The following is a 25,485-nucleotide window of genomic DNA, read 5'->3' as shown; positions in this document are numbered from 1 at the left end:
GAGGCGGAGCTTGCAGTGAGCTGAGATCCGGCCATTGCACTCCAGCCTGGGCAGCAGAGCGAGACTCCGTCTCAAAAAAAAAAAAAAAAAAAAAAATCAGTAAATAATAATAGTACCTATCTCATAAGAATTAAATGAGTTAAGATGTATAGAGCTCTTAGAATAGTGCCTGACAGGCAGGCAGTATTATCATTTTTAGAAGCCATTCCCAGTTGTGGCCAGCATAATGTAAGATGGTCTCATTGTGTTTAATTGAAATACTTCTCATAGTATTCTAGAGTGAGAAAGAAGGTGATACGCAGTTCTCTGGGGATGGGGCTCAGTTTGGGGCACCATCTGATTGAATTGTAGCCAAAGGAGAGGGGGCCAGGCTAGTATTAATACTAAGCTGGAAGTTGCATTGTGAGGAATGCTTGCAAGAACTGAAAATGTATTTATTACCTGGGTAAAAGAAGACTTCCCCCATTGTACAGTGACAATGGAAAGACCTGATTTAGACGGGCAAGTTAATTCAAAAATTAAGATATGATCTGGTACAAGTGGAAGGGTTGTTTGCTCTTCAGGTTGGGCTGTTACCTGTAAATGTCCCCTCCCTTGTCCTAAGACATCTGGCTCTGTGACCTCACTGAATGCAGCGTGATTGCTGGATCATCTCATGTGGTTTTGAGTCTGTCCGGAGAACGGGCGTTTTGATTGTTAGATCCAGTGTCGTTTGGGCAAAAGTGACCTACTTCGAGATATTAGGAATTCTTGTAAGTGGATTAATACATTGAGTAATGGTTATCCTAAATACTTTTTTTGTGGGGTGGGGACAGTCTGGTTTTGTCCTCCAGGCTAGAGTGCAGTGGCACTATCTCAGCTCATGGCAACCTCCGCCTCCCAGGTTCAAGCTATTTTCCTGCTTCAGCCTCCCAAGTAACTGGGGCTACAGGCACCCACCACCACGCCTAGCTAATTTTTGTTTTTCTGGGAGAGACAGGGTTTCGCCATGTTGGTCAGTCTCATCTCGAACTCCTGACCTCAGTCCTGACCTTGGCCTCTCAAAGTGCTGGAATTATAGGTGTGAGCCACCACGCCTGGCCATACTAAATACTTTTTAATGGCTTTCTTCTGCTTCTTGTATACTTGTAGAGTCTTTATGTCACTTGTAAGAAAAGTGAAAGTATTTGCAATTCCTTAATTTGTTTAGGGTCATCCTGAGAGATGAGAATACATTTTCCCGTTTGTATTAGGGATATAAAGCAAAATAGTTATTTTTTGTTAACTCAGGAATTTCTTGTGTATTTTAGGTACTTCTGACCCAAAGACCCTGGGAGAAATTTCATTCCCTTAAGTTTATAAATTTTAATTAAAGCTTTTGTGTTTAAAAGAAGAAAGTTGATACCCAGCTCATTTCTAAATGGAGGCAAAAAGATGATATGGATGAGCCTCTCGGGGATATAAATTTATTTGTTTAAGTGAATTGGTGTTTGGCCTTGCACAGTAGCTCACCTGTAATCCCAGCACTTTGGGAGGCTGGGATGGGTCCTCAAGCGTGGACCCCTTGAGGCCAGGAGTTTGAGACCAGCCTGGCCAACGTGGTGAAACCCTGTCTCTACTAAAAATACAAAAATTAGGACGAGCATGGTGGCTCACACCTGTAATCCCAGCACTTTGGGAGGCTGAGGCAGGCAGAACACTTGGTCAAGAGTTCAAGACTAGCCTGGTCAATATGGTGAGACCATATCTCTACTAAAAATACAAAAATTATTTGGGGCCTGGTGGTGTGCGCCTGTAATCTCAGCTACTCAGGAGGCTGGAGCAAGAGAATCGCTTGAACCCGGTGGCGGAGGCAGTGAGCTGAGATCACATTACTGCACTCCAGCCTGGGCAGCAGAGTGAGACTCAGTCTCAAAAAAAAAAAAAAAAAAAAGTGAATTGATTTTTAAGTGAGTACTTTTTTTTTTAAAGACAGGGTCTCATTGTGTTGCCTAGGCTGGAGTGGCCCAGTCATGGCTCACTGCAGCCTTGGCCTTCCTGGGCTCAGGTGATCCTCCCACCTCAGCCTCCTGAGTAGCTTGGACTATAGGCGCCTGCTACCACACCTGGCTAATTTTTGTACTTTTTTTATAGACATTTTTTTGCCATGTTGCACAGGCTGGTCTTGAACTCCGGGTCTCAAGCGGTCCTCTCACCTCAGCCTCCCAAAGTGTTGGGTTTATAGGCATGAGCCACTGCGTCTGGCTTAAATGAGCACATCTTTATACTTGAACTCTGAGGAACAAGAGGTGGGATAAAGCCGGTGTGTTTGGTTGGTGTGTTGAATTTTGCAGGAGGTGAACATGTATACTTCTAATTTGGATTCTTGTGTGCCAGTTCAGATATCTAATAGCTTAAATAGAATTTCAGGAAAAAGCTGGATAATAAGGAATGGTGGTTAAATTTTATGTGGAAAAAGATAATTGGGCATAAAACATTTAAGACATACGTTTGGAATGTAAATCTTCACATGTTTTGTTAAAAGAGTTGCCTGACTTTCTCCTGAGGCTATCTTTACCTGAAACTCCTTATTTTCTCCAAAGCTATTTATTGAATCAAGCACTGTGCTGGGGCTAGGGACACCAGGTTCCAACAGATTTTCTTCCCTTGCAGAATGTTACTGAAATAGGATTTTTACAAACTTGTAGGTCTTTGAAGGTTCCTCCCCTCTTCCCCCGCCCCCAAATTTCTGAACGTCCATCTTGAAATCCTAAGTATTGTTTTCTTGGTTTAGAATCAGTTTTTTGCTTCCCAGGATTCTATTTTAAAGAAAGACTTTTAAATGTTTCATGCTTTCAATAATGAAATTATCAAGAAAATACTTGTTTTCCTCAAAATACTCAGTGGCCCTGAAAATGCCTGTTAGGGCATCATTCATTGCTTTTATGTTGACTGCAACTGTTGGAAACAGATGCCCAGATTTAAAAAGCTGCTAAGAAAATATTTTTTAAAAATTTGTCCAACAGGAAGGAGAAAATTAGAATCTAATAGCAAACTTGTCTCAAAGCAGGGGAGACCACATGATCTTCCTCTTTGAAAATCTGTCCTGGGTGATGGCCATATGTTCTCTAAACAGCTTTTCTGTGTTTTAGGGAAAGAAGCTCAGAAAGGACCCCTGCTCTTTGATGACCTCCCTCCGGCCAGCAGTACTGACTCAGGTACAGTCTTCAGGCTCTCCCAGGTGTGTGTCAACGTCTCTACTCATCCTGGGATTGTAGTTGTCTCAATCTTTTTCCCTTTCCCCCATTTTCAACACACAGATGTTTTAGGTGTTGGACTGTCTTTAAGTTTTGAATCCATGGCATCAGGTAAGGCAGAAAAATCTGCTAGTCGCTAGCCCTGAGAAGTACTGCAAGAAAATGTGGAGCAGTTTTCTCTGGTTCATTTGAGTATTTATTTTACTACCTGAAATACAATTTAACTTTTTAAGGCAGATTTTTATTTCCTTTGAAATAATAGGACTTTAAAATAGGTTCAAGATATTATTCACCGCAGTATGAGTTGCCACTGGATTGACGCGAGAGTTTTGAGTTTATTTCAGTAACCTACATAGGTGTCCTGGTGGGATGGATTCTGAAACTTCAGCCTTACGTATTTTTTGTGGGCTCACTAAGTGTTCTGCTGTGTTTCAGGATCAGGGGGACCTTTGCTTTTTGATGATCTCCCACCCGCTAGCAGTGGCGATTCAGGTAAGTGGTAGGAAAAAAAATCCAAGGTGCTGGTGGAAATAATACATAGTATTTTACTCTTCTGTGAAATTTATGTATAGGTTTTAACAGGATTTGGATGCCATTAAGTCATACAGTATAAGGTTTACTAAAACTATAAACAGGCACATTAATTGGAAGCACAAAGATAAGATAATACTATGTTACTTTCTGGTGATATTAACTTCTTGAGGTTCAGATTGTTGGAACTGCCTGTAAGAATTAAGAGTTCACTGATTTACTCTTAACTTTGTTATTAACATTTTTTTAAAATTCAGAGTTCATTATTCTGATTTGCCTTGTTAAACAGAGTGCTTGACCCAAATGTATCAAGGCTAGTAGCATTGGCTCTACCTTTTCCTGAACATATTCCTTTACATGTCCTCATTAAGTAGAAGGGAAGAGTAGAGCAGATTCCCGTTGCCATTGTGGTAAAGGTATGATTCTGTCTCATGAGAACTTACGTGGAGCTCTTCTGGTTGGGGAAGGTGAGGGTTAGGAGAGGTTGGGAGATAGATGGTGTGGGGGCAGTGGGGATGCAGGTAGTCCTATTTCATATGCAGGTATATTTTCTATATTTTAGAAAAAGTACTATAGTCATCTTACATAAGAATTCTCAATCTTCAGGGCTATAGACCCATACCAAAAAATTGCAGCATCCTCACACCCATAGTGTAGCCTGAAACCTTCCCAATAAAGATAGTACCCTTAGTTGTAATGAAAGTTAGTATGTTCTGGCTGGGCGTGGTGGCCCATGCCTATAATCCCAGCACTTTGGGAGGCCAAGGCGGGTAGATCACTTGAGGTCAGGAGTTCAAGACCAGCCCGGCCAACGTGGCAAAACCCCGTCTCTACTAAAAATACAAAAATTAGCTGGGTATGGTGGCACGTGCCTGTAGTCCCAGCTACTCAGGAGGCTGAGGCAGGAGAGTCGCTTGAACCCGGGAGGCGGAGGTTGCAGTGAGCTGAGATCACGCAATTGCACTCCAGCCTGGGTGACAGAGCGACACTCTGTCTCCAAAAAAAAACGAAAGTTAATATGTTTAAAGAAGGCTATTAAGGGATTTAATAAAAGAAATTAAGATACAGCATAGCTGTCTCTTATCTACAGGACAAAAGACAATAAAGTAGTTACAATTTAGAAGATTTACATAACACGATTAGCAAGCTTGATTTTTTGGATATATAATCTTGGGTCTAATGTTTTAGATTTCTGGAGAAGATAACACATTCTTTGTTTTTTCTTGAGACAGAGTCTCGCACTCTCACCAAGGCTGGAGTGCAGTGGCGCAATCTCAGCTCACTGCAACCTCCACCTCCCAGGTTTAAGTGATTCTCCTGCCTCAAGCCTCCTGAGTAGCTGGGACTACAGGCATGCGCCACCATGCCCGGCTCATTTTTGTATTTTTAGTAGAGATGGGATTTCACCATATTGGCCAGGCTGGTCTTGAACTCCTGACTTTGTGATCTGCCCACCTTGGCCTCCCAAAGTACTGGGATTATAGGCGTGAGCCACTGCACCCTGCCGATAACACATTCTTTTTCCTTTTTCTTTCTTTTTTTTTTTTTTTTGATGGAATCTCGCTCTGCCGCCCAGGTTGGAGTGCCGTGGCACAATCTCAGTTCACTGCAAGCTCCGCCTCCCGGGTTCATGCCATTCTGCCACCTCAGCCTCCTAAGTAGCTGGGACTACGGGCGCCTGCCACCATGCCCAGCTAATTTTTTTTGTATTTTTAGTAGAGATGGGGTTTCACCGTGTTAGCCAGGATGGTTTCCATTTCCTGACCTCGTGATCTGCCGGCCTCAGCCTCCCGAAGTGCTGGGATTATGGGTGTGAGCCACCTTGCCTGGCCCGATAACACATTCTTAAGCAGGCAGGAACCATTCTTAAGCAGGCAGGAACCACTTACAAAAGTTAATTATGTACTAAACCATAAAATAAGCCTCAATAATCTGTTTCTTGTACAGACTGTATTCTCTGACTACAGTGTAATTTGCTTAGAAGTCAATAACAAAGCTGTAAGGTGTCTTTTTGAAATTTTATTATTTCCTTTTCTTTTTTTTTTTTTTTTTTGAGACAGAGTATCACTCTGTTGGCAGGCTGGAGTACAATGTCACGATCTCAGCTCACTGCAACCTCTACCTCCCAGGTTCAAGTTCCTATCTCAGCCTCCCGAGTAGCTGGGACTACAGGTGCACGCCATCACACCCAGCTAATTTTTGTATTTTTAGTAGAGACGGGATTTCACTATGTTGGCCAGGATGGTCTCAATCTCTTGACCTCATGATCCGCCTGCCTCTGCCTCCCAAAGTGCTGGGATGACAGGCATGAGCCACTGCGCCTGGCCTTTTTCTTTTTTTTTTTTTTTTTTTTTTTTTTTGAGGTGGAGGCTCGCTCTGTCTCCTAGGCTGGAGCGCAGTGGTGAGATCTCATCTCACTGAAGCCTCCGCCTCCTGGGTTCCAGTGAGTCTCATGCCTCAGCCTCCCGAGTAGCTGGGATTACAGGCACTACCACACCCGGCTAATTTTTTGTATTTTCAGTAGAGACCGGGTTTCGCCTTGTTGGTCAGGCTTGTCTTGAACTTCTGACCTTAGATGATTTGCCCGTCTCAGCCTCCCAAAGTGCTGGGATGACAGGCGTGAGTCACCACACCTGGCCATCTGTTTTGGAATTTTAAAGGAAGATAGTTTCATATCCATTTGGAGAAAACGGGAACCCACACAGTAAGCCACAGGACACTAATGGGGACCTTTGGGAGAGATACTGTTGGAAACATCTGTGTTGCATTATGCAGGGTGCATATGTGTATCATGTTACACTGTTGCAGAAATAGGTGCTTGTGCAAGTAATTTACTCTTCTTGAGGGCAGGAACATTTTCATTACCTTTTCCTCAGCACTAAGAAATGTCTGATACAAGGAGTTCGAGACCAGCCTGCCCAACATGGTGAAACCTCCTCTCTACTAAAAATAGAAAAATTAGCTGGGTGTGATGGTGCACGCCTGTAGGCTGAGGCAGGAGAATCGCTTGAACCCGGGAGGTGGAGGTTGTAGTGAGCTGAGGTTGCGTCACTGCACTCCAGCCTGGGCGACAGAGTAGACTCTGTCTCAAAAAAAAAAAAAAAAAAGACACCTTGTGTTTACAAAAAAATTAAAAAATTAGCTGGGTGTGGTGGTTCCTGCTTTCAGTCCCAGCTGCTCAGGAGGCTGAGGCGGGAGGATCACTTGAACACAGGAGTTGGAGGCTGCAGTAAACTATGATCATGCCATTGCGATCTAGTCTGTGTGACAGAATGAGACCCTGTCTCAAAAACAAAAAGAAAAAGAAATGTCTGGCAAAGAGTAGGTTGACTAAGTAGTAAGTACTTGCATCCTTTTTTTTTTTTTTTTTTTTTTTTAAAAAAGAGAAGCATCTCACTACTTTGCCCAGGCAGGTCTCAAATGCCTGGGCTGAAGTGATCCTCCTGCCTCAGTCTCTGGAAGTAGCTGTGACTACAGGCATGTGCCACTGCGTCTGACTATTGCATACTTTTATACCTAAATGCAGAGAACATTTCAAGTCATTTATTAGGACAACAGCTGCCCTTATTGGAGATTGATGTGTTAGGCACTGTAACAAATGCTCTTCTTACCTGTGCTCACCCATTTTCAAACGTCCCTCTGAGATGACAGTATTCTTACCATGTTACGCATAGGTGAAGACAGCTGAGACTGAAAAGTTAAGTTGCACACTCTTTGAAACTTGACTTTTCTGATTTCAAACACATATACACTGCAGATTCCCTTCGCTCTGGCTTTGAGTACAGATTCATCCTTTTGCTAGTGGGAACAGCTGTGGCAGCCCTATTTTGCCTTTGAAAGGATGTATTACAGTTCTTAAAGGCTGCCATTTACCTCATTTTGAGTCTTTTTGGGTACTACTCTTTGGAACTTGTTTAGGATATGTTAGTTTGCTTACAGATTTTGTAAGCGTTTAACACTAAGAACCTGTGGATATAAACACATGTATATGCTACAGGCCAGAAAAAAATATATTTTTACCACTGAGAAAAGTCTTTTACAAACCCCTTCAGCAGGGTCAGTTTGACTCAGGGCCTAGATCTTTATGTTCTCTCACTGTGGGGACCTGCCCCCACCCCCCGCACCACCATGAAGACACAACTCCTGGGTCCGCCTGTGTCTGCCAGACCTTGCTTGAAATGACCTTGTCTTTGAGTGCAAGGATGAAGCCCAGTCTGCTAGTGACTTTTTCCAACAGTCTACAGCTGTGTTTCTGTCCGGCTTTTACTTTATTTCCAGGTTCTCTTGCCCCGTCAATATCCCAGATGGTAAAGAATGAAGGGAAAGGAGCAAAGAGAAAAACCTCCGAGGAAGAGAAGAATGGCAGTGAAGAGCTTGTGGAAAAGAAAGTTTGTAAAGGTTTTCAGACAGTTTGAAAACAAATGTATTAGACTTCATATTTTAAAACAACCCAGAGCAAAACCAGTTTCAGCTTTCTAATAATACTTTCTTTTTATGTCTGTATTTAAGAGATGAGTAGGGTTCCCTTTTTGCAAATGAATTTCCAAGTTTCTCTGTGCTTTCCCCTACTTTTCATGTACACCTATCTCTGATCCTACCTTTGATCAGATAGGAAACCTACATTTGTTCCTCAAGAGTTAAAAAATACAGGTGGTTTTTTTCTTAGTCTTCTGCAGTGAATGGTTAGTTTTTGACCACCTAGTGTCTCTCTGACTTCCAATCTTTGTTCGCAGTTTGTCGATTAGTGCTTTGAATTACGTGATTTAGCTTTGTAGGCAGTTTCCCTAAGCCTGGAAAAAGCCGTTGAAATTTGTAGTCAGTTGTGTACCTTGTCAAAGTTAATGGGGAAGAAAACGAAAAGAATTAACTAAAGAGAATAAATACTTCAGTTGTGGTACTAAAGTATTCTTGAGCTGTGGAATTTTCTTTCTTTCTTTCTTTCTTTCTTTTTTGAGACGGAGTCTCACTATCACCTGGCCTGGAGTGCAAGTGGTGCGATCTCTGCTCACTGCAAGTGCTACCTCCTGCCTCCTGGGTTCACGCCATACTCCTGCCTCAGCCTTCCTGAGTAGCTGGGACTACAGGCACCCACCACCACACCCGGCTAATTTTTTGTATTTTTAGTAGACACGGGGTTTCACTATGTTAGCCAGGATGGTCTCGATCTTCTGACCTCGTGATCTGCCCACCTTGGCCTCCCAAAAGTGCCGGGGTTACAGGTGTGAGCCACCACGCCCGGCCCGAGCTGTGGGATTTTCATTGACTGCATTGTCCTTTGCCACAAATTATCTTAGTGAAAGCTGTACGATGCAGGCAGAGGTATTGAAAAAACCCACTTGTAGCTTTGCTGGGAAGATGTCATCTTCAGTTTAGCTTGTCCCTTCCCAGAGGACAGCTCTTCACAGTGTTTATTATTTGGCATTAGTTATCAGAAAATGAGCTTAAATGAGCCTAACCATTAAATTTAAATAGATCTCTGCCTGCATTGGAATCTTTTATCTTTTTCTTCCTCAGTTGAAGTAAAAGCAACCAATTCTACTGTTTGTTCAAATTCTTCACCAGCGTTGAGCATGGAAATACGTATTTTCAGGGCATCTTACAGGGCTTTTGAGACAAACTCTGCTGACTTGCATTTGTCCTTATTCAATTATCACAAGACTAATTTGCACGTGATCCTTTCCCCTGATTTGAATCTCACTTCTCTGGGATGGCAGCACATCCCTTGCCCTGGTGCTTTGACTTATACCCTAGACAGAATTGTTTTGTGCTCACTGACTCCTCATTCGTGTCCCTGTGCAACCTCTTAGAGCTCACCCTGTCCAACAGTGCTCTGATTTTAGTTATAGATTTGCAGCTGGGAAGATGCCTTAAGGGGTATTGCTTATTTGTTTGCACCACTAGGATATTGTTGAGTCAGACAGTCATAGTTCCCTCTCATTTGCTCTGGGACTAGGGTTTCCAGCGGGTTGGGCACAGTTTTGTATTGGCTTTTTTGTTCTCTTTTCCTTAGCCTCTTCGGTGATCTTTGGTCTGAAGGGCTATGTGGCTGAGCGGAAGGGTGAGAGGGAGGAGATGCAGGATGCCCACGTCATTCTGAACGACATCACCGAGGAGTGTAGGCCCCCATCGTCCCTCATGTGAGTCTCATGTGGTAGGAAGCCCAGCCGGCATTAACATCTCCTGGGTTCTGACTGGCATTTTGGACTGGCTAGTATGTATTTACTAGAAAGACTAACACATCACTTGATTGTACATCAGTGATTCTCAGCTGGGGTTGATTTTGCTCCCCGCCCAGGGGACATTTGTCAGTGTTTGGGTACATTTTTGTCACAGTGCGGGAGGGAGTTGTTACTGGTGTCTGGTGGGTAGAGACTAGGGATGCTGCTGAGCATCTTAGCAGCGCAGGGCAGCCCCACAACAGAGAACTGTTTAGCCTGGGATGTCAGTAGTGTCGCGGTTGAGCAGCTGAGCGGGAGACGATGCTCCATGGCAGGGCTCTGCAGCGTGTGTTACTCCTTACCAGCAACTGAGCAGCTTCTGGCAGAGAATATTTTTATTCCATGACCTAGAAGATAAGAGTTGGAAGCCACTAATTAAAATATGAATGGTGATCAAGGAGAGCTAGTACAGATAATCAGGGCCTAGGAAGAACAAAAGTCAAAATGATGTCAAGGAAATGACAGACAATGAAAAATTAGCTGCAACTATACAAACTAAAATGAAGCCTTCTGGATAAGCTCTTGGGCCTGGAGAAAAAGAAACCAGAAGGTAGGACATGAAGTTGGCTGTTAATATACATTATAGTACATATTTAATAATATATATTACACAGGTTACATAATTCAGAATTACATAATAAATACATTACGTACGTTTATTGACACCAGTTGGTCATTAACATACAGCGTGCTGGAGTCATTTGGGCTGATGGCGTTTGTCCTGAGAGGTCTACTCATGAAGATGAGGTGATGGCTGCTGCAGAGCGGCTGATCATATGTAGAGGGGACGGTATACACACCCTTTGAGACAAGGTCTTGCTGTCTCGCTCAGGCTGGAGTACAGTGGCACAATTCCGGCTCCCTGCAGGCTTGACTCCTAGGCTTAAGCAGTCCTCCCACCTCAGCGTCCTGAGTAGCTGGGACCATAGGCATGTGCCACCACAGCCAGCTAATTTTTTGAATTTTTTAATAGAGGCAGTGTCTCCTTAAGTTGCTCAGGCTTGTCTCAAACTCCTGGGCTCAAGCCATCCTCCCACCTTGGCCTCCCAAAGTGCTGGGATTACTCGCATGAGCCACCATACCCAGCCTGGGATTTGCATTAACACCAGGAAAGGGACCTCTGGAGCCCAAGAAGGCAGATCCTTTGAGTGTAAATTTAATTGGGAACACTAAATCATGCCTTGCAAATAGCAGGCAGTAAGATAACAGCTCTGAGTTACAAACCAGATGAGGTTTTTTCTCATGGCTCAGGATGTCCTAAATTGAAAAGGAATTCCAAAAAATTTGAAAGAAAAGCAGCTCTCTAGAATAAATGTCATTTCTCATAGGCATTTTTTTTTTCTTGAAATAGTTTATTCGATGTCTTTTATTCCATATATGAGGGTTTTCTGGCAAAACTTGAAAGGGGAATAGGAATAAGAGTAGTAAGAGGTTTTTAAAATGAGATATTTAAAATTTATTTGAGTAACAATTCTGTAATATCCTCCCTGCTCTTACACAATCACGTGCTGAATGACATCATCAAGTCATTGATGGACTGCATATATGATGGTGCTCCCATAAGATTACAAATTTTGTAGAGATGGGGTCTTGCTGTGTTGCCCAGGCTGGTCTTGAACTCCTGGCCTCAAGTGATCCTCCTGCCTTGGCCATCTCCCAAAGTGTTGGGATTAACAGGTGTGAGCTGCTGTGTTCGGCCATAATACCATGTTTACTGTACCTTTTCTATGTTAAGGTATGCTTAAATACACAAATACTACGGTTGTGTTACAGCTGCCTTGGTATTTCGTGCAGTAGCATGCTGTACAGTTTAGCCTAGAAGCAATTAGGCTCTGCCATGTATGTAGCTTAGGTGTGTAGTAAGCTACACTATCTCAGTTTGTGTAAATATGTTCTATGATGTTCACACAACAAAATCACTTAACAGCACATTTCTGTTGTTAAGTGATGCATAACTGTTTTTGACTTTTTTTGATAAATGACTTGATCTGTTTTTTTTGTTTTTTTTGTTTATTTTTTTTTTAGACGGAGTCTTGCTCTGTCACCCAGGCTGAAGGGTAGTGGTGCAATCTCGGCTCACTGCAAGCTCCGCCTACCATGTTCACACCATTCTCTTGCCTCAGCCTCCTGAGTAGCTGGGACTACAGGCGCCTGCCACCATGCCTGGCTAATTTTTTTATGTTTTTAGTAGAGACAGGGTTTCACCATGTTAGCCAGGATGGTCTTGATCTCCTGACCTCGTGATCCACCCGCCTCGGCCTCCCAAAGTGCTGGGATTATAGGTGTGAGCCACCACACCTGGCCCACACACAAGTATTTTTTTTTTTTTTAAAAAAAGACAAAATGCTGTGAAAGTTACTTAAATGTTTGTCTCAGTTAAAGCCTTTTTTCCCCCATTCATAACAGTGTGACTGGTGTCTTACCAATGTGACTTCCTCATTAATGTTCACTCTTTGAGATGAAATTTTAAGCTTTAATGGAAAAGTGTGGTTTTTGCTGTGAGAATTTGATTAACTCTCAATTCATTATTTCAGTACTCGGGTTTCATATTTTGCTGTTTTTGATGGACATGGAGGAATTCGAGCCTCAAAATTTGCCGCACAGAATTTGCATCAGAACTTAATCAGAAAATTTCCTAAAGGTGAGACTGAGAACGAAATCAGTTGATACTCATTTTGGTTATTGCTGTTCGGATGGCTGTATGAAGCAGTCAGATGTGTCATTTTGGCTTTAGCAGAGAATCATTGATGAGTCTTAAAAGAGTGGTGCTGAGGAGTGGACTCCATGGCTTCCAGGCATAGCGGCCATGCGGGTGTGACTTCGGGTGGCACTTCTTATGATTCTGAGTGATAGGCACCTTTTGTGAATTGTCTTTGGGTTCAGTTAGTGTCTTGCCTTTATTGGAAAACTAGTAAAACCAACTTCAAATGGTACTGTGTTATATGTGAGGAAACAGAGATTGTTCTGGCTGGGCACGGTGGCTCACACAGCACTTTGGGAGGCCAAGGCCAGAAGATACCTCAAGCCCAGGAGTTTGAGACCAGCCTGGCAACATAGGGAGACTCCATCTCTACAAAAAAAAAAAACTAACTGGACGTGGTGGTATGCACCTGTGGTCCCAGCTGCTCAAGAGGCTGTGGTGGGAGGATTATCTCAGCCCCAGGAGGTTGAGGCTGCAGCGAACCACAGTTGTACCATTGCACTCCAGCCTGGGTGACAGAGTGATACCCAGTCTCAGAAAAAAAAAAATTTTTTTTAAAGAAATAGGGATTGTTCTTAATCATGCTTAAAAATAAGTTGATGTGCAGAAATTACAAAAACAAAATGGCTGGCCCTGGTGACTCAGGCCTGTAATCCCAGCATTTGGGAGGCCAAGGCGGGTGGAACATGAGGTCAGGAGTTCGAGACCAGCCTGGCCAATGTGGTGAAACCCCGTCTCTACTAAAGATATAAAAATTAGGCTGGTGTGGTCGCGCACGCGTGTATTCCCAGCCACTCGGGAGGCTAAGGCAGAAGAATTGCTTGAACCTGGGAGGCAGAGGTTGCAGTGAGCTGAGATCGCGCCACTGTATTCCAGCCTGGTGACAGAACAAGACTCCGTCTCAAAAAAACCACAAAAAACAAAACAAAATTACAGTGGGAGGAGGATAATCTTCCCTCCTTGAGAGATTGTTTTCTTTTGGCCCTTTTGTAACAGGAGATGTAATCAGTGTAGAGAAAACCGTGAAGAGATGCCTTTTGGACACTTTCAAGCATACAGATGAAGAGTTCCTTAAACAAGCTTCCAGCCAGTAAGTATAACTTGAAAAGTTTGAGTGGACTGTGCGCGGTGTTTTCCTAAATGCATTTCAGTCTTCTGATGTGGTTTGACACTATTGCTCACTGTCTGAAAAGTGCCTAATACTCAGTAAGCCCTTATAACCATTAGCTAAATCTAAAACAGAAAAAAAGCAAGTATCAAGGAAATGGTCCATTTTGAAATATAAGATACTTCCCATTCAGCTCTGGAAATTAGTCCCAAAGTGCTAGGCTGTTGGTGGTGACTGTGTTTCTGATGTGTTTCCCCCCAGGAAGCCTGCCTGGAAAGATGGGTCCACTGCCACGTGTGTTCTGGCTGTAGACAACATTCTTTATATTGCCAACCTCGGAGATAGTCGGGTATGTGGCTCTGGAGCCACCCACTTAGATGACAATACGTTGTATGGGGAAAAGACTTTAGCAAGTACTTGGTGAATAAGATTAAAATGATGATATCTGGTTGAAACCTTTCTTCTCCCGGGGTTGCTGCAGAGTGTTCTGCTGCAGTTCAGCTTCTGGGTAAGGGAACAGCAGCCCAGCTAGAGGCCATTTGTTCTCTGGGGAGACTTACGCCCTGTGATAGACTTGTGCTTTGAAACCCAGATCCTGTCTTTTTTGTTTCTTTTTTCCTCCCGTGGTTTGTGTGTGTGATGCTGTGGATCAGAATGTAATCAGTATGTAAGTAGCCTAGATCTTCTTTTATTTCATTTCTCTGACCTTAGACAGTAATGAATGAAAAGCTTTAACCCCTGCCTCTCAAAGTTGCTGTGATTTCAGAGTAACTCGAAAGCTGTAGCTAGAAAATAACAGATGAGGTGCCATTCATCCCCTGAGCCCAGTCCCTAGCTGAGGGAGAAAGCCCAGGGTGTTGTTCCCCCTGGTGACAGTCATGGGGATGTTGTAAAGCCTAGAGGGTGCTGCTGTGGGAAGCTGGCTGCAGACCCTGCTGCCTCTGTGTCGGGACCGTGCGTCCGTTCCGTTGCCTTCCTTGCTCCTTCAGCTGCCACAGGAACCAAGTAACTCTGTCCACACTTCAGCAGCATCTTTAGACCCCTCCCCCTGATACTTTTAGGGGGATGATTCATCAAATACTAAGCGCTAGGGGTATAGCAGGGACTATAACAGATGACAGCCCCTGCCTGGTGGAGTTTATATTCTGGAGACCCTGTAGTAGACTGGCCCTAGCCCACATGTGTTTAGACCACATGACTTCAGAAATAGCAAGAGGAAAATTGGCAACAAATAAAAAAAATAAAGACTTAGGAGTCAGACCCAAATTTGAATCCTGGCTGTGCTCTGTGACTTTATTGCATTACTTATTCTTCGTGCCTCAGTGTCCTGTAAAACCGATACAATGAGCCTGGCAGGGGTAAGAACACCTGGAAGCACTGGTGTGGACGGCCTGCCTGGCACTCGGCCAGCATGCACAACGCCTGCCCTCCTCTTTGCCTTCCATAGGCTCATGGACATGTCTCTGGCCTTGTAGTCTCCAGGCCAAAAGGGACTTTGATACTTGTTGAATGCTTCCTTTCATGTCACAAATGTGACAGCAGCCAGAGTGAGCGAGCGCTTGGCTGTAGTTATTCAGCAGAGTTTGCACCAGAGTTGATATAAAAACCATGGGCGACTCTCTCCCTAACTGTTTTTTTTTTTTTTTTTTTTTTGAGACAGAGTCTCGCTTAGTCGCCCAGGCTGGAGTGCAATGGCGCGATCTCGGCTCACTGCAAGCTCCGCCTCCCGGGTTCACGCCATTCTCCTGCCTCAGCCTCCCGAGTAGCTGGGACTACAGGCGCCCGCCGCCTTGCCCGGCTAATTTTTTGCATTTTTAGTAGAGACGGGGTTTCACCATGTTAGCCAGGATGGTCTCGATCTCCTGACCTCGTGATCCGCCCGCCTCGGCCTCCCAAAGTGCTGGGATTACAGGCGTGAGCCACCGCGCCCGGCCTCTCTCCCTAACTGTTGTGTCTTTGACACTTCTTTGCTGCTTGATTCTCTGAACTTAGGTTTATCAGCAGGAGGCTGAATGTGAAACTCCGTTGTTAACTGTTTTCTTCAACTGCTACGTTTAGATGCTGGGCCCACTGAATTTCATGACTATTATAATCTCCATCTTCCCAGGCAATCTTGTGTCGTTATAATGAGGAGAGTCAAAAACATGCAGCCTTAAGCCTCAGCAAAGAACATAATCCAACTCAGTATGAAGAGCGGATGAGGATACAGAAGGCTGGAGGAAACGTCAGGTAACCAGGGGACTGAGAGGGGCTCATGGGAAGGAGGGCTGTTGGCTATAGAAGGATCCCGAGACCTTGAAGGAGTAGAACTTTCCCTGTTAGGCAGTCTTCAATATGACGAGGCTCTGTCTGAGATCTAACACTGGTGACATAGGTGGATGACTGTTGTAGATTTCACATGTGTCCAAGTGGAAGGACTCTTGCCTCCCTACATTTGCAAAAGGACAAATTCATATTTACCGTTCACAGTGTTTTCTGTGCCTAGGGGGTTTCTTAAATACTGTCATTTGTCGTGGTGTCTGGCGCCTGTAATCCCAGCTACTTGGGAGGCTGAGGCAGGAGAATGGCATGAACCTGGGAGGCGGAGCTTGCAGTGAGCCAAAATCGCGCCACTGTACTCCAGCCTGAGCAACAGAGTGAGACTCCATCTCAAAAAAAAACAAAAAACACACTGTCCTGTCACTTGTCACACTGAATAAGTTACAGTTTTAGGTGAATTCTCCAGAGAGAAAATCTGAAGTAGTTAAGACAGGTTAAGTAATGTCTTTGGACTTCTTGGCAACTGTCTTTGGGCTTTTTGGGAACAACCGGCACAGAGGAACCTGTCTGTCTTGGCTTTGTCTTTTGCAGTTTCGTTTCACTCTCTCTTTAAATCTTTGAAAACCATATGTCTACTTTGGTTTTATTATCTGCTTCTATCCAAGGCAGCTAAAGGAGGGCGCATAAGTCTTTTCTTTAGAATTCCACTTCAAGAACATTGCATTATGAATTTGACCAGGAGTATTTTCTGGTTTATTGTACAGTTTGACTATTAAAATTTTATTTTCTGCCAGAGATAAGAGAGATGTCATCTCTTAGTATAAGACTGCACTTACCTATCCTTTGAAGTGTAGTTTCTCTTCTGTTGTTCATTTGGGGAAGCCTTTTTTATTGCTCTAGGCTGAATCTAGTCAGTGGTACAGGGAGGTTTCTAGAGAGTAGTTGGAACCCTTAGCATTTGTTCAAAAAGCTCCTGGATTAGTAAGAAGCAGTTTCATTCACGGTTGCTGCAGTTTGCATGAGCAGTGATGGGATTATAGGCCTGTTTTCAGGCCTCAAGCAGTTGTTTGTCCAGTTTTTGCCACCGTAACTACTGTCCTGGTAACTACTGTGGACAGTCATGCCTGAGGATGTGACTCTTAACGTGAGTGTAAGCATCACCTCTTCTCCCCTTTCTTGTAAGTTTTACATTTATTCTGCTTTTGCCTGAACTCCTTGAAAATAATTTGATACTGACAGTCCTATGGCTGAAAGTAAGGCCAGTTGTGCCTGAGGCCAGGGCTGGCTCCCCCACTCTCAGCTTTTATTATCAAATTTTTCAGACATACAGAAGAAACTTTACAGTAGTAAAACAGACATTTCCAAATCTACTAGCAGTGAACATTGTGACATGTTTAGTCTGTATAGATGTGTGTCAGGTTGAGCTGTTTAAAAGTTGCAGATATGATGACATAACACCCTAAATACTTAAGCATGCACCTCCTGAAGATAAGGACGTTCTTGCCATAAATAATGAGAGTTTTCGCACCTAAGATAATAATATTTCCTTAGGTTATATTAGGTTATCTAATGTCCTGTCCAAATTCTTATTTCCCGAGTTATCCCCAAAGTATCTTTGTTTCAAACGAGGGTCTAGTCAGCATTCATGTCTACCGTGGACTTGACTTGGCATTTCTTTTTTTTTTTTTTTTTTTTTTTGAGAGAGTGTGTCTTGCTCTGTTGCCTAGAGTGCAGTGGCACAATCGCAGCTCACTGCAGCCTTGACCTCTGAGGCTCAAGCAATCTTCCAGCCTTGGCCTCTCAAGTAGCTGGGAGCACAGCATGTACCACTATGCCTGGCTTTTTTTTTTTTATTTTTTGGTAGAGAGAGGGTCTCTCTCTCTCTGTTTTCTAAGCTGAGTTCAGAAACTGAACTTGGCCTCCCAGAGTGCAGGGATTACAGGTGTGCACCACTGCACCCTGCCAAGACTAATTTCTTACCAGGCTTTGAACCGTGTTATAGGCTAGCAGTTGTATAGTCACCACCATTCTGAACTTGCGTATTTTTTTTATGGTGTTATTTCCGTATATTTCCTATAAACTGGAAGTTAGGTGTAAGGCCTTCTTTAGATTCAGATGAGATGTTTTATGGGGGATGCTGTTTACTCAGTAGTCCTTCACTTCAGTAGGCACATAATGTGACCTGTCAGTTGCCAAATCCCAGCACTTGGCTCCAGTGGTAACAGCCAGATGCTCCTGTTATCTTGTGTCATCGGCAGGTAATCTGGGGAGGTTCATTGGTACCTTGTGAATATTCTGTTTCCTGTCAGCCTTTCACCTAATGGTCTTAGCATCCCTAAATCATTATTTCATCAGGGATGTCAAAGATGATTTTCATATTCTGTGATTCCTTTCACATGTATTAGCGGGCATTCTGTAAAGAAACTTCTTATTCATCATCAATAAGAGAACATCATAGATTCTTCTAAAAAAGCAGAATAAATGTTTCATTCTGTCCTTTACCAATTTGAAAGGAAGATAGTCACCTATAGTTGTGGAAATTAGTGTTTTTCTTTCACTCCTCTGTGTCTCTCCCTCCATCCTTCCTTTGTGAATCACTGTGTGCCAATTGACTATTCAGCGTGTTGTAGTCACAGTCATGGTGTTTTCTGCTGCTCACTTTATTTCAGATATGGCCAGTGGGAACTCCTGCCAGCTGGTTCCTGTGTCCTTTTCATATATATTTATTAATGTTTAAGAACCGAAAACCAGGCTGGGTACAGTGGCTCAGAGATCTGTAATCCCAGCACTTTGGAGGGCTGAAGGGGGTGGATCTCTTGAGCCGAGGAGTTCAAGACCAATTTGGCAACATTGGTGAAACTGCATCTCTACAAGAAATACAAAAAAAAAGAGAGAGAGAGAAATTAGCCAGGTGTGGTGGCACACACTTGTGGTCCTACTCAGGAGGCTGAGGTGGGAGGATTGCTTGAGCCTGGGAGGCGGAGGTTGCCGTGAGCAGAGATCATACCATTGTACTCAAGCTTGAGTAACAGAGCAAGACTCTTGTCTCAAAAAAAAAAAAAAAAATTACATCAGTGTAGGGAATAAATTTTTTTAAAAAAAGAACCCAAATCCATGTTCTCAGGTGCTCAGTTCAGTTGGATTGTCGTTAGTTCTATGTCCACTCAAAACATACAGAACTAGGAAACATAACACATTTTAAATTGCAAGCTTGGAGTGCTATTTCTTACTCATATTTAACATTACAGAGTTTTCTCTTCTTTGGTTTAATATTTGTAGCTCATTTCTCTTAATGCTAGAAATCTTGGTTCTTAACAACAGTATATTTATTTGTTAAAATAGTTTCATAGTATCAAAATTATCACTACTAGGGGAGCAGAGGGCTCACACCTGTAATTCCAGTGCTTTGGGAAGCTGAGGCAGGAGGATCGCTCCATACCAGGAGTTTGAGAGCAGCCTGGGCAAAGCAGTGAGACCTTATCTGTACAAAAAATAAAAATAGCACCGTGGAGCCATTTCTGGTGGTGTGCGCCTGTAGTCCCCCCCACTCGGGTGGCTGAGACAGGAGGGTCACTTGAGTCTAGGAGTTCTAGGATACAGTGAGCCATGATTGTGCCACTGCACTCCAACCTAGTTGACAGAGTGAGACCCTGCCTCAAAAAATAAAAATATCGGCCGGGCGCGGTGGCTCAAGCCTGTAATCCCAGCACTTTGGGAGGCCGAGACGGGCGGATCATGAGGTCAGGAGATCGAGACCATCCTGGCTAATACGGTGAAACCCCGTCTCTACTAAAAAATACATAAAACTAGCCAGGTGAAGTGGCGGGTGCCTGTAGTCCCAGCTACTCGGGAGACTGAGGCAGGAGAATGGCGTGAACCCGAGAGGAGGAGCTTGCAGTGAGCTGAGATCCGGCCACTGCACTCCAGCCTGGGTGACAGAGCAAGACTCGGTCTCAAAAAAAAAAAAAAAAAAAAAATATCCTAACTTTAGTTTGTGTTCCTTGCTGTTCTCTTGTCCTTAGAATATATCTCACTAAAGCAGTACTGTTGGCACTGTGTGCAAAAGTGAATTAACTATTTCTTACTGTGGTTATTTTGCCACTTTGGTTATTACTATTATTAGTTAGTTTTCTGTTTATTTTTACTCAGTTCATTGTTTTCAGTTTATCCAATTTATAAAGGGCTTCTTTCCCTTTATACAATACGGGGAGAAATGAGAACCCCTGTGCATGACTGGTGGGAATGTGAAATGGTGTGTACTATGGAAAACAGTATGGCAGTTCCTCAGACATTCAACAGAGTTAGCATATGATCTGCAGTTCCACCTCTGGGTATATACCCAAAAGAATTCAAAGCAGGGACACAAACAGATATTTGCACACCCATGTTCACACTCTTATTCACCATGGGGAAGAGGGGGAAGCAACCCAGATGTTCATTGACAGATGAATAGATAAGCCACGTGTGAGATGTCTGTATAACAGAGTATTATTTAACCTCAGAAAGGAAGGAAATTCTGACCCATGCTACAAAATGGATGAACCTGAGGACTTTATGCTAAGTAAAAGAAGCCAGATGCGAAAAGACAAACACTAGCATTTCACTCATAGGTACCAGTCAAGTTCACAGAAAGTAGAATGGTGGTTCCGGGGGGATGTGGGGGATGTGGGGTTAGTGTTTAATGGGAACAATCTCAGTTTGGGAAGATAGAAAAAGTTCTGGGGACGGATGGTGGTGCTGATAACACAACAGTTTGAATATATTTAATGCTGCTGAACCTGTACACTTAAAAATGGTTAAGAAGGTAAATTTCATGTATATATTACCATAATAAAAAAAAATGAAAAACTCCCTATTGCATCCTTCAGAATCTAAATTGAGTAAAAAGACATTTATAGATGTCATGCTTTCATCCCTGTCCCCTTCATCCTATTTCTTGATTCTTTCCAGTATTTCTTAACAAAAGTATGTAAATCTTTGTGCATTCTTATTTTTTTCTGCTTTCTTACATTGAAGTAGCTATGTAGCAGTGAATTTTTCTGAGAAGATTAAGACAAGTTTTATTTTTATTTTACAAGGAAGGCAGCTGAACAGATGGGAAGTTTACATACAACATTTAAATTTAAATGTCAGTACTGTGTGCCTAGAACTTGATCAAGTGCAGGCCTCTCACAACTAAAAGTAACTGTTGTAGCATTGTACCTTTGGTTATCTTTGTAGCACTCATTGTATGAATACATTGGATTTAGGCATCCACCAGTCTTTGGATGGTCAGGAGATGGAGCTTCATCCTCCCAACCTTAACTTTGCAAACATCACTTGTGGATGGTCTATTGAGACCAACTGTGTCTTGCTTTTACTGACATGCAAGAGGAGCTGAAGTCCAAGCAGCTTCCAGCTGCTTTAGCAGCCAGATTAGCCTTAAACACACAAGTAGTAGGATGTCTCAGTCTCACCCAGTCTCTCTCTCTAGAGAAAGAATTAGAACAGAAAATATCAACAAAAATAGCTAAGATCTGAAGACACTGTTGAACAGCTTGTCAAACAGTAGGAAAACAGTTTTCTGGTTGGCAGAAAACAGAGAAGAGAAATAAAGCAGCACAAAGCAAACGTTGGAAGTGCGTAAGGGCAGGAGGACAGTCCTAATGAGGGCTGGTACCAACGGACAGGCAGATTGGCTTGGTAGGCTGAGACTTAAAATGCCACTACTTGGCCAGGCATGGTGGCTCATGCCTGTAATCCCAGCACTTTGGGAGGCCAAGGTGGGTGGATCACGAGGTCAGGAGTTCAAGACCAGCCGGGCCAAGATGGTGAAACCCCATCTCTACTAAAAATACAAAAATTAACCGGCGTGGTGGCAGGCGCCTGTAATCCCAGCTACTCGGGAGGCTGAGGCAGGAGGATCACTTGAACTCAGGCAGCAGAGGTTGCAATGAACCGAGATTGCGCCACTGCACTCCAGCCTGGGCGATAGAGTGAGACTCCGTCTCAAAAAAAGCCACTACTTGTTAAGTGTTGTAATTACGGGGCTGGGGGGAAACTGAGGGAAGGGGAAAGAGAATGAACTTTGGGCAGTTTGTTTGAACTTTGAAAACTGGGCAATGGGGGAGAACCTGCTGTGAAACAGCTTTCTATTGTGTCTATAGTAGTGCAGACTTTCTAAGAAATGGACATGGATAGATTATGTATTGGTGGCATGCGCCTGTAGTCCCAGCCACTTGGAGGCTGAGGCAGGAGGATCGTTTGAGTCCAGGAGCTTGAAGCTATAATGCGCCACCATGTCTGTGAATAGCCACTGCACTCCAGTCTGGGCAACATCGCAGGACCCTTTCTTTTCAAAACAAAGAAGAAGTCTGGTGAAATGGATAAAGCAGACTGGAAAGTACGAAGCCTATGTCTCTGGGGTTGAGTCTCGACCAGCCTCATCAGTGGTGATCCTTTTGAACTTGTACCAACAGTTTCCAAAGTAGACGTGGCATGGATTTACCCTTGTGTGATGCTCAATCTCAGAGTTGGGACTCTGTGATTGGCCTTTGTTGAACTGACAGGTATTTGAATGTGCACATCTATGTAGGACATTGCATTGGGTGTAGGCATAGTGCCAGGGCAGCTTGCTGCATCATTACCAAACGCTTTTCCTGGGATCCATCATCCTGTCCGTGTGCTTTCTGCTGTTACTCTAGCAGTTCAGTGAATGTAAGATTACTACTCTGTATGCGGAACTTTGAAAACAAGAATGAGGCCACATTATACCTGTAATCTCAGCACTTTGGGAGGCTGAGGTGGGAGGATTGCTTGAGGCCAATTGTTTAAGGACCAGCCTGGGCAACACCCCATCTGTACAAAAAAAAATTTTTTTTTAATTTTTAATTACCCGGACTTTGTGGCACCTTTAGCTACTCAGGAGGCTGAGGTGGGAGGATCACTTGAGCCCAGTGAGCGATTGCACCACTGCCCTCCAGCCTGGGCAACAGAGGGAGACACTATTAAAAAAATAGAGAATGAGAGATGGCAGTTCCGGTGCTGCTCATGTTTTCCTTCTTTAGACTTAGGAGTTGTTTCACATTTTCTATACTGTGTTGTGCGGTACCAGAAGTTGCTGGTGGCTACTTTGGCTTCTGGGACCTGCCGTGGCAGAGGTGGTTATTGTAATCCTAATCTTGTTGAAACAGGATGGGTTTATGACTGGAATGCGGGGAATCCACACCAGACACCCAGTCACCTGGTTATGGGAGAGGTGCTTTGTTGGTTTTCATAGCACTTCACTGTGAGCTGCTTCCTGAACTGGCACTCTTAAGGCCAAGTGCCCCCACCCATCTTCATCCGCAGCTCTTCCCCTGTGCACTCTGTTTCCTCTTGCTGTTTGTTTTAACAGTTTGTATCCTAGAAGATCACTAGGGTTTTTGCAGATACCGGCAGAAGTCTTGAAGAAGAAAAAACATGAGAGGGCAACTGGGGCCCAGAGAAGGGCCAGGCTGAATTCTGCTTTTAGGACAGCAGCCCAGGAAGCATTTCCTACCATGTGCATCCATCTGCACTGCATCTTCTGAACTTGCTTGGTCCATGGAGCCCCCTGGTGATCCTAAACACCCACGCACAGCCGTGGCATTTGTGGAGTGCCCTCTCACACTTTTGAGTATGGTTGTCTTCTCTCCCTTTACAAACAAGGGCCTGAAGGGTAGAGAGCTTGCAGCTGCTTAAGGTGACAGTGCTACAGCCCAGACCAGAATTGTTCTTTGGGTCAATAGGCTCCCCCAAATGGTTTTTCCTTGGCAATAGGACTGTCCCTTAGATGTCTCTTCCCATTTGTAGATCACTGCCCCATCTCCTCCATATCCCCTTACCTAAAAATAGAGTGGGTGAAACTACGGTGCTATGCAGGACACTCTCATTTATATTAACGTTAAACCATCCCTGTGGAGCAAAAGACATGTGCTCCACAGTCCAGGAATAGCCACTCTCAGGGATTTTCCAAATCTAATTAGATTGAAATGCAAAATATCCCTCTGTTCTAGCTGTTGTTAACCCTCGCTGCATGTGGGAAACGCTCAAGGAGCTTTAAGATACAAAAACACTGCCAGGCTGCCCTACCCAGTCCAGTCAAATCCAATTCTGGACTTTGGACCTAGGTGTGTGATGAGAACTGCTGAGTCCTGTTGAAGGTTAAGCTGGACAGTACTGCTTGGCAGCCACTGGAGGTGCTGTACCCACCCATGTGCAGCTGGGCAGGGTCCCTACCCCAGGGCAGCAGTTAATGGCCTAGACACTCCTGCATATTGGAGACCAAGAAATGTCAGTACTGGTTAATAATGTGAATTCCACAGTCTGTATCTTTCACACTTTCATTCTCTGCTTTTAAGGTGAGATTCTAAGTACTATGGACCCATAATCTGTCAGGTAGAGTCTGAAATGTTTTTCCTCTCATTTTAGGGATGGGCGTGTTTTGGGTGTGCTAGAGGTGTCTCGCTCCATTGGGGACGGGCAGTACAAGCGCTGCGGTGTCACGTCTGTGCCCGACATCAGACGCTGCCAGCTGACCCCCAATGACAGGTAAAAGGGCCCTATCAGAGGCACAGGTGTGCGTGTACGTGGCTTTATTTCTTTTCCTCACTTCTTCCAATTTGTATCAAGCCTTTGTTGGAGGGAAGGTGTCCATGGTGCTAGGCCCTGGGGGTGCAGAGATAAACAGAGTGTGGTTTCTGCTCCGGTGGGGTCCACAGTGGTGGGGAACACACTTGGGGATGGGCAGCTGCAGTCCAGTGTGTCCTAGGCATGTGCCATGTGCTGGGGTCTTTAGCAGGAGGGGAAGGGGTGGTATCCCTGTCAGAGAGAGGAGAAGGGCCTTCCTGGCAGAGGGAACACACACTAAGGCATTAACATATGACAGTGTGAAAGCTTGGCCAGACAGGCGCTTGGAGGACGGAGGGAGTGGTGGGAAAGTGATAGCAGGGTACTTCAGGGGCAGATCCTGAAGGGCCCTCAGTCCCATGCTGGAGAGTTTGAATTTTAGTTGATCATTGGTGGAGAATCATAGGTTTTTGCACAGAGCCAGGATTGGTTGAGAAAGAGACTGTTCACTTGTTCATCTCCTGTTCTCTATGCCTAAACGTATGGCACCATGCCGGCCGAGGGCAAGGCCTCAACAGTTAAAGATGGTTAAAGATGCTATTTTGGAGCTAGGGAGGCCCATGAGCAGCAGTGCAGCAGCCCTGGCCTGATGGTGAGGGCGGAACTAAGGTAGTAACAGGAGGCGGACAAGGAAAGCTCCCGGAAGCAGGATTCACAGCATTGAGTTGATGAGGGGAGGCGAGAGACTAGTGGCACTGTGGCGGGGTGGTCCTCTGAGTGCTTCTCTGAGTCCTATCCCAGTGCTATGGATGAAGAGCACTTGCCTTGCTTTGGCACTCGCCTGCTTGGCCTTGTCTCGAGCCACTGCCCCATTCTCCACATCTG

The 25,485-nt window shown here is 44.2% G+C and overlaps 1 protein-coding gene across 3 annotated transcripts in view; it reads left to right on the top strand.

Annotated features, from left to right (window-relative positions):
- The window catches only part of ILKA (ILK associated serine/threonine phosphatase), a 34,255-nt gene that overhangs the window by 6,558 nt on the left and 2,212 nt on the right, over positions 1–25,485 (top strand). Inside the window, exons 2-10 of one of the 3 annotated variants that reach the window (XM_011727887.2) lie at positions 3,111–3,176; positions 3,651–3,707; positions 8,025–8,144; positions 9,757–9,883; positions 12,499–12,605; positions 13,662–13,755; positions 14,035–14,122; positions 15,881–16,002; positions 24,463–24,582. In XM_011727887.2, the coding sequence (XP_011726189.1) occupies positions 3,111–3,176; positions 3,651–3,707; positions 8,025–8,144; positions 9,757–9,883; positions 12,499–12,605; positions 13,662–13,755; positions 14,035–14,122; positions 15,881–16,002; positions 24,463–24,582 (901 nt within the window). Of the gene's footprint in view, positions 1–3,110; positions 3,200–3,650; positions 3,708–8,024; positions 8,145–9,756; positions 9,884–12,498; positions 12,606–13,661; positions 13,756–14,034; positions 14,123–15,880; positions 16,003–24,462; positions 24,583–25,485 lie in introns of those variants that run through there. The other 2 variants (XM_011727889.3, XM_011727888.3) reach the window with 2 other exon arrangements.

Source organism: Macaca nemestrina, chromosome 11 (genome assembly GCF_043159975.1).
Source record: "Macaca nemestrina isolate mMacNem1 chromosome 11, mMacNem.hap1, whole genome shotgun sequence".
NCBI lineage: Eukaryota > Metazoa > Chordata > Mammalia > Primates > Cercopithecidae > Macaca > Macaca nemestrina.
The sequence above is the reverse complement of the archived record's forward strand: the minus strand, read 5'-3'. Positions and strand labels throughout refer to the sequence as shown.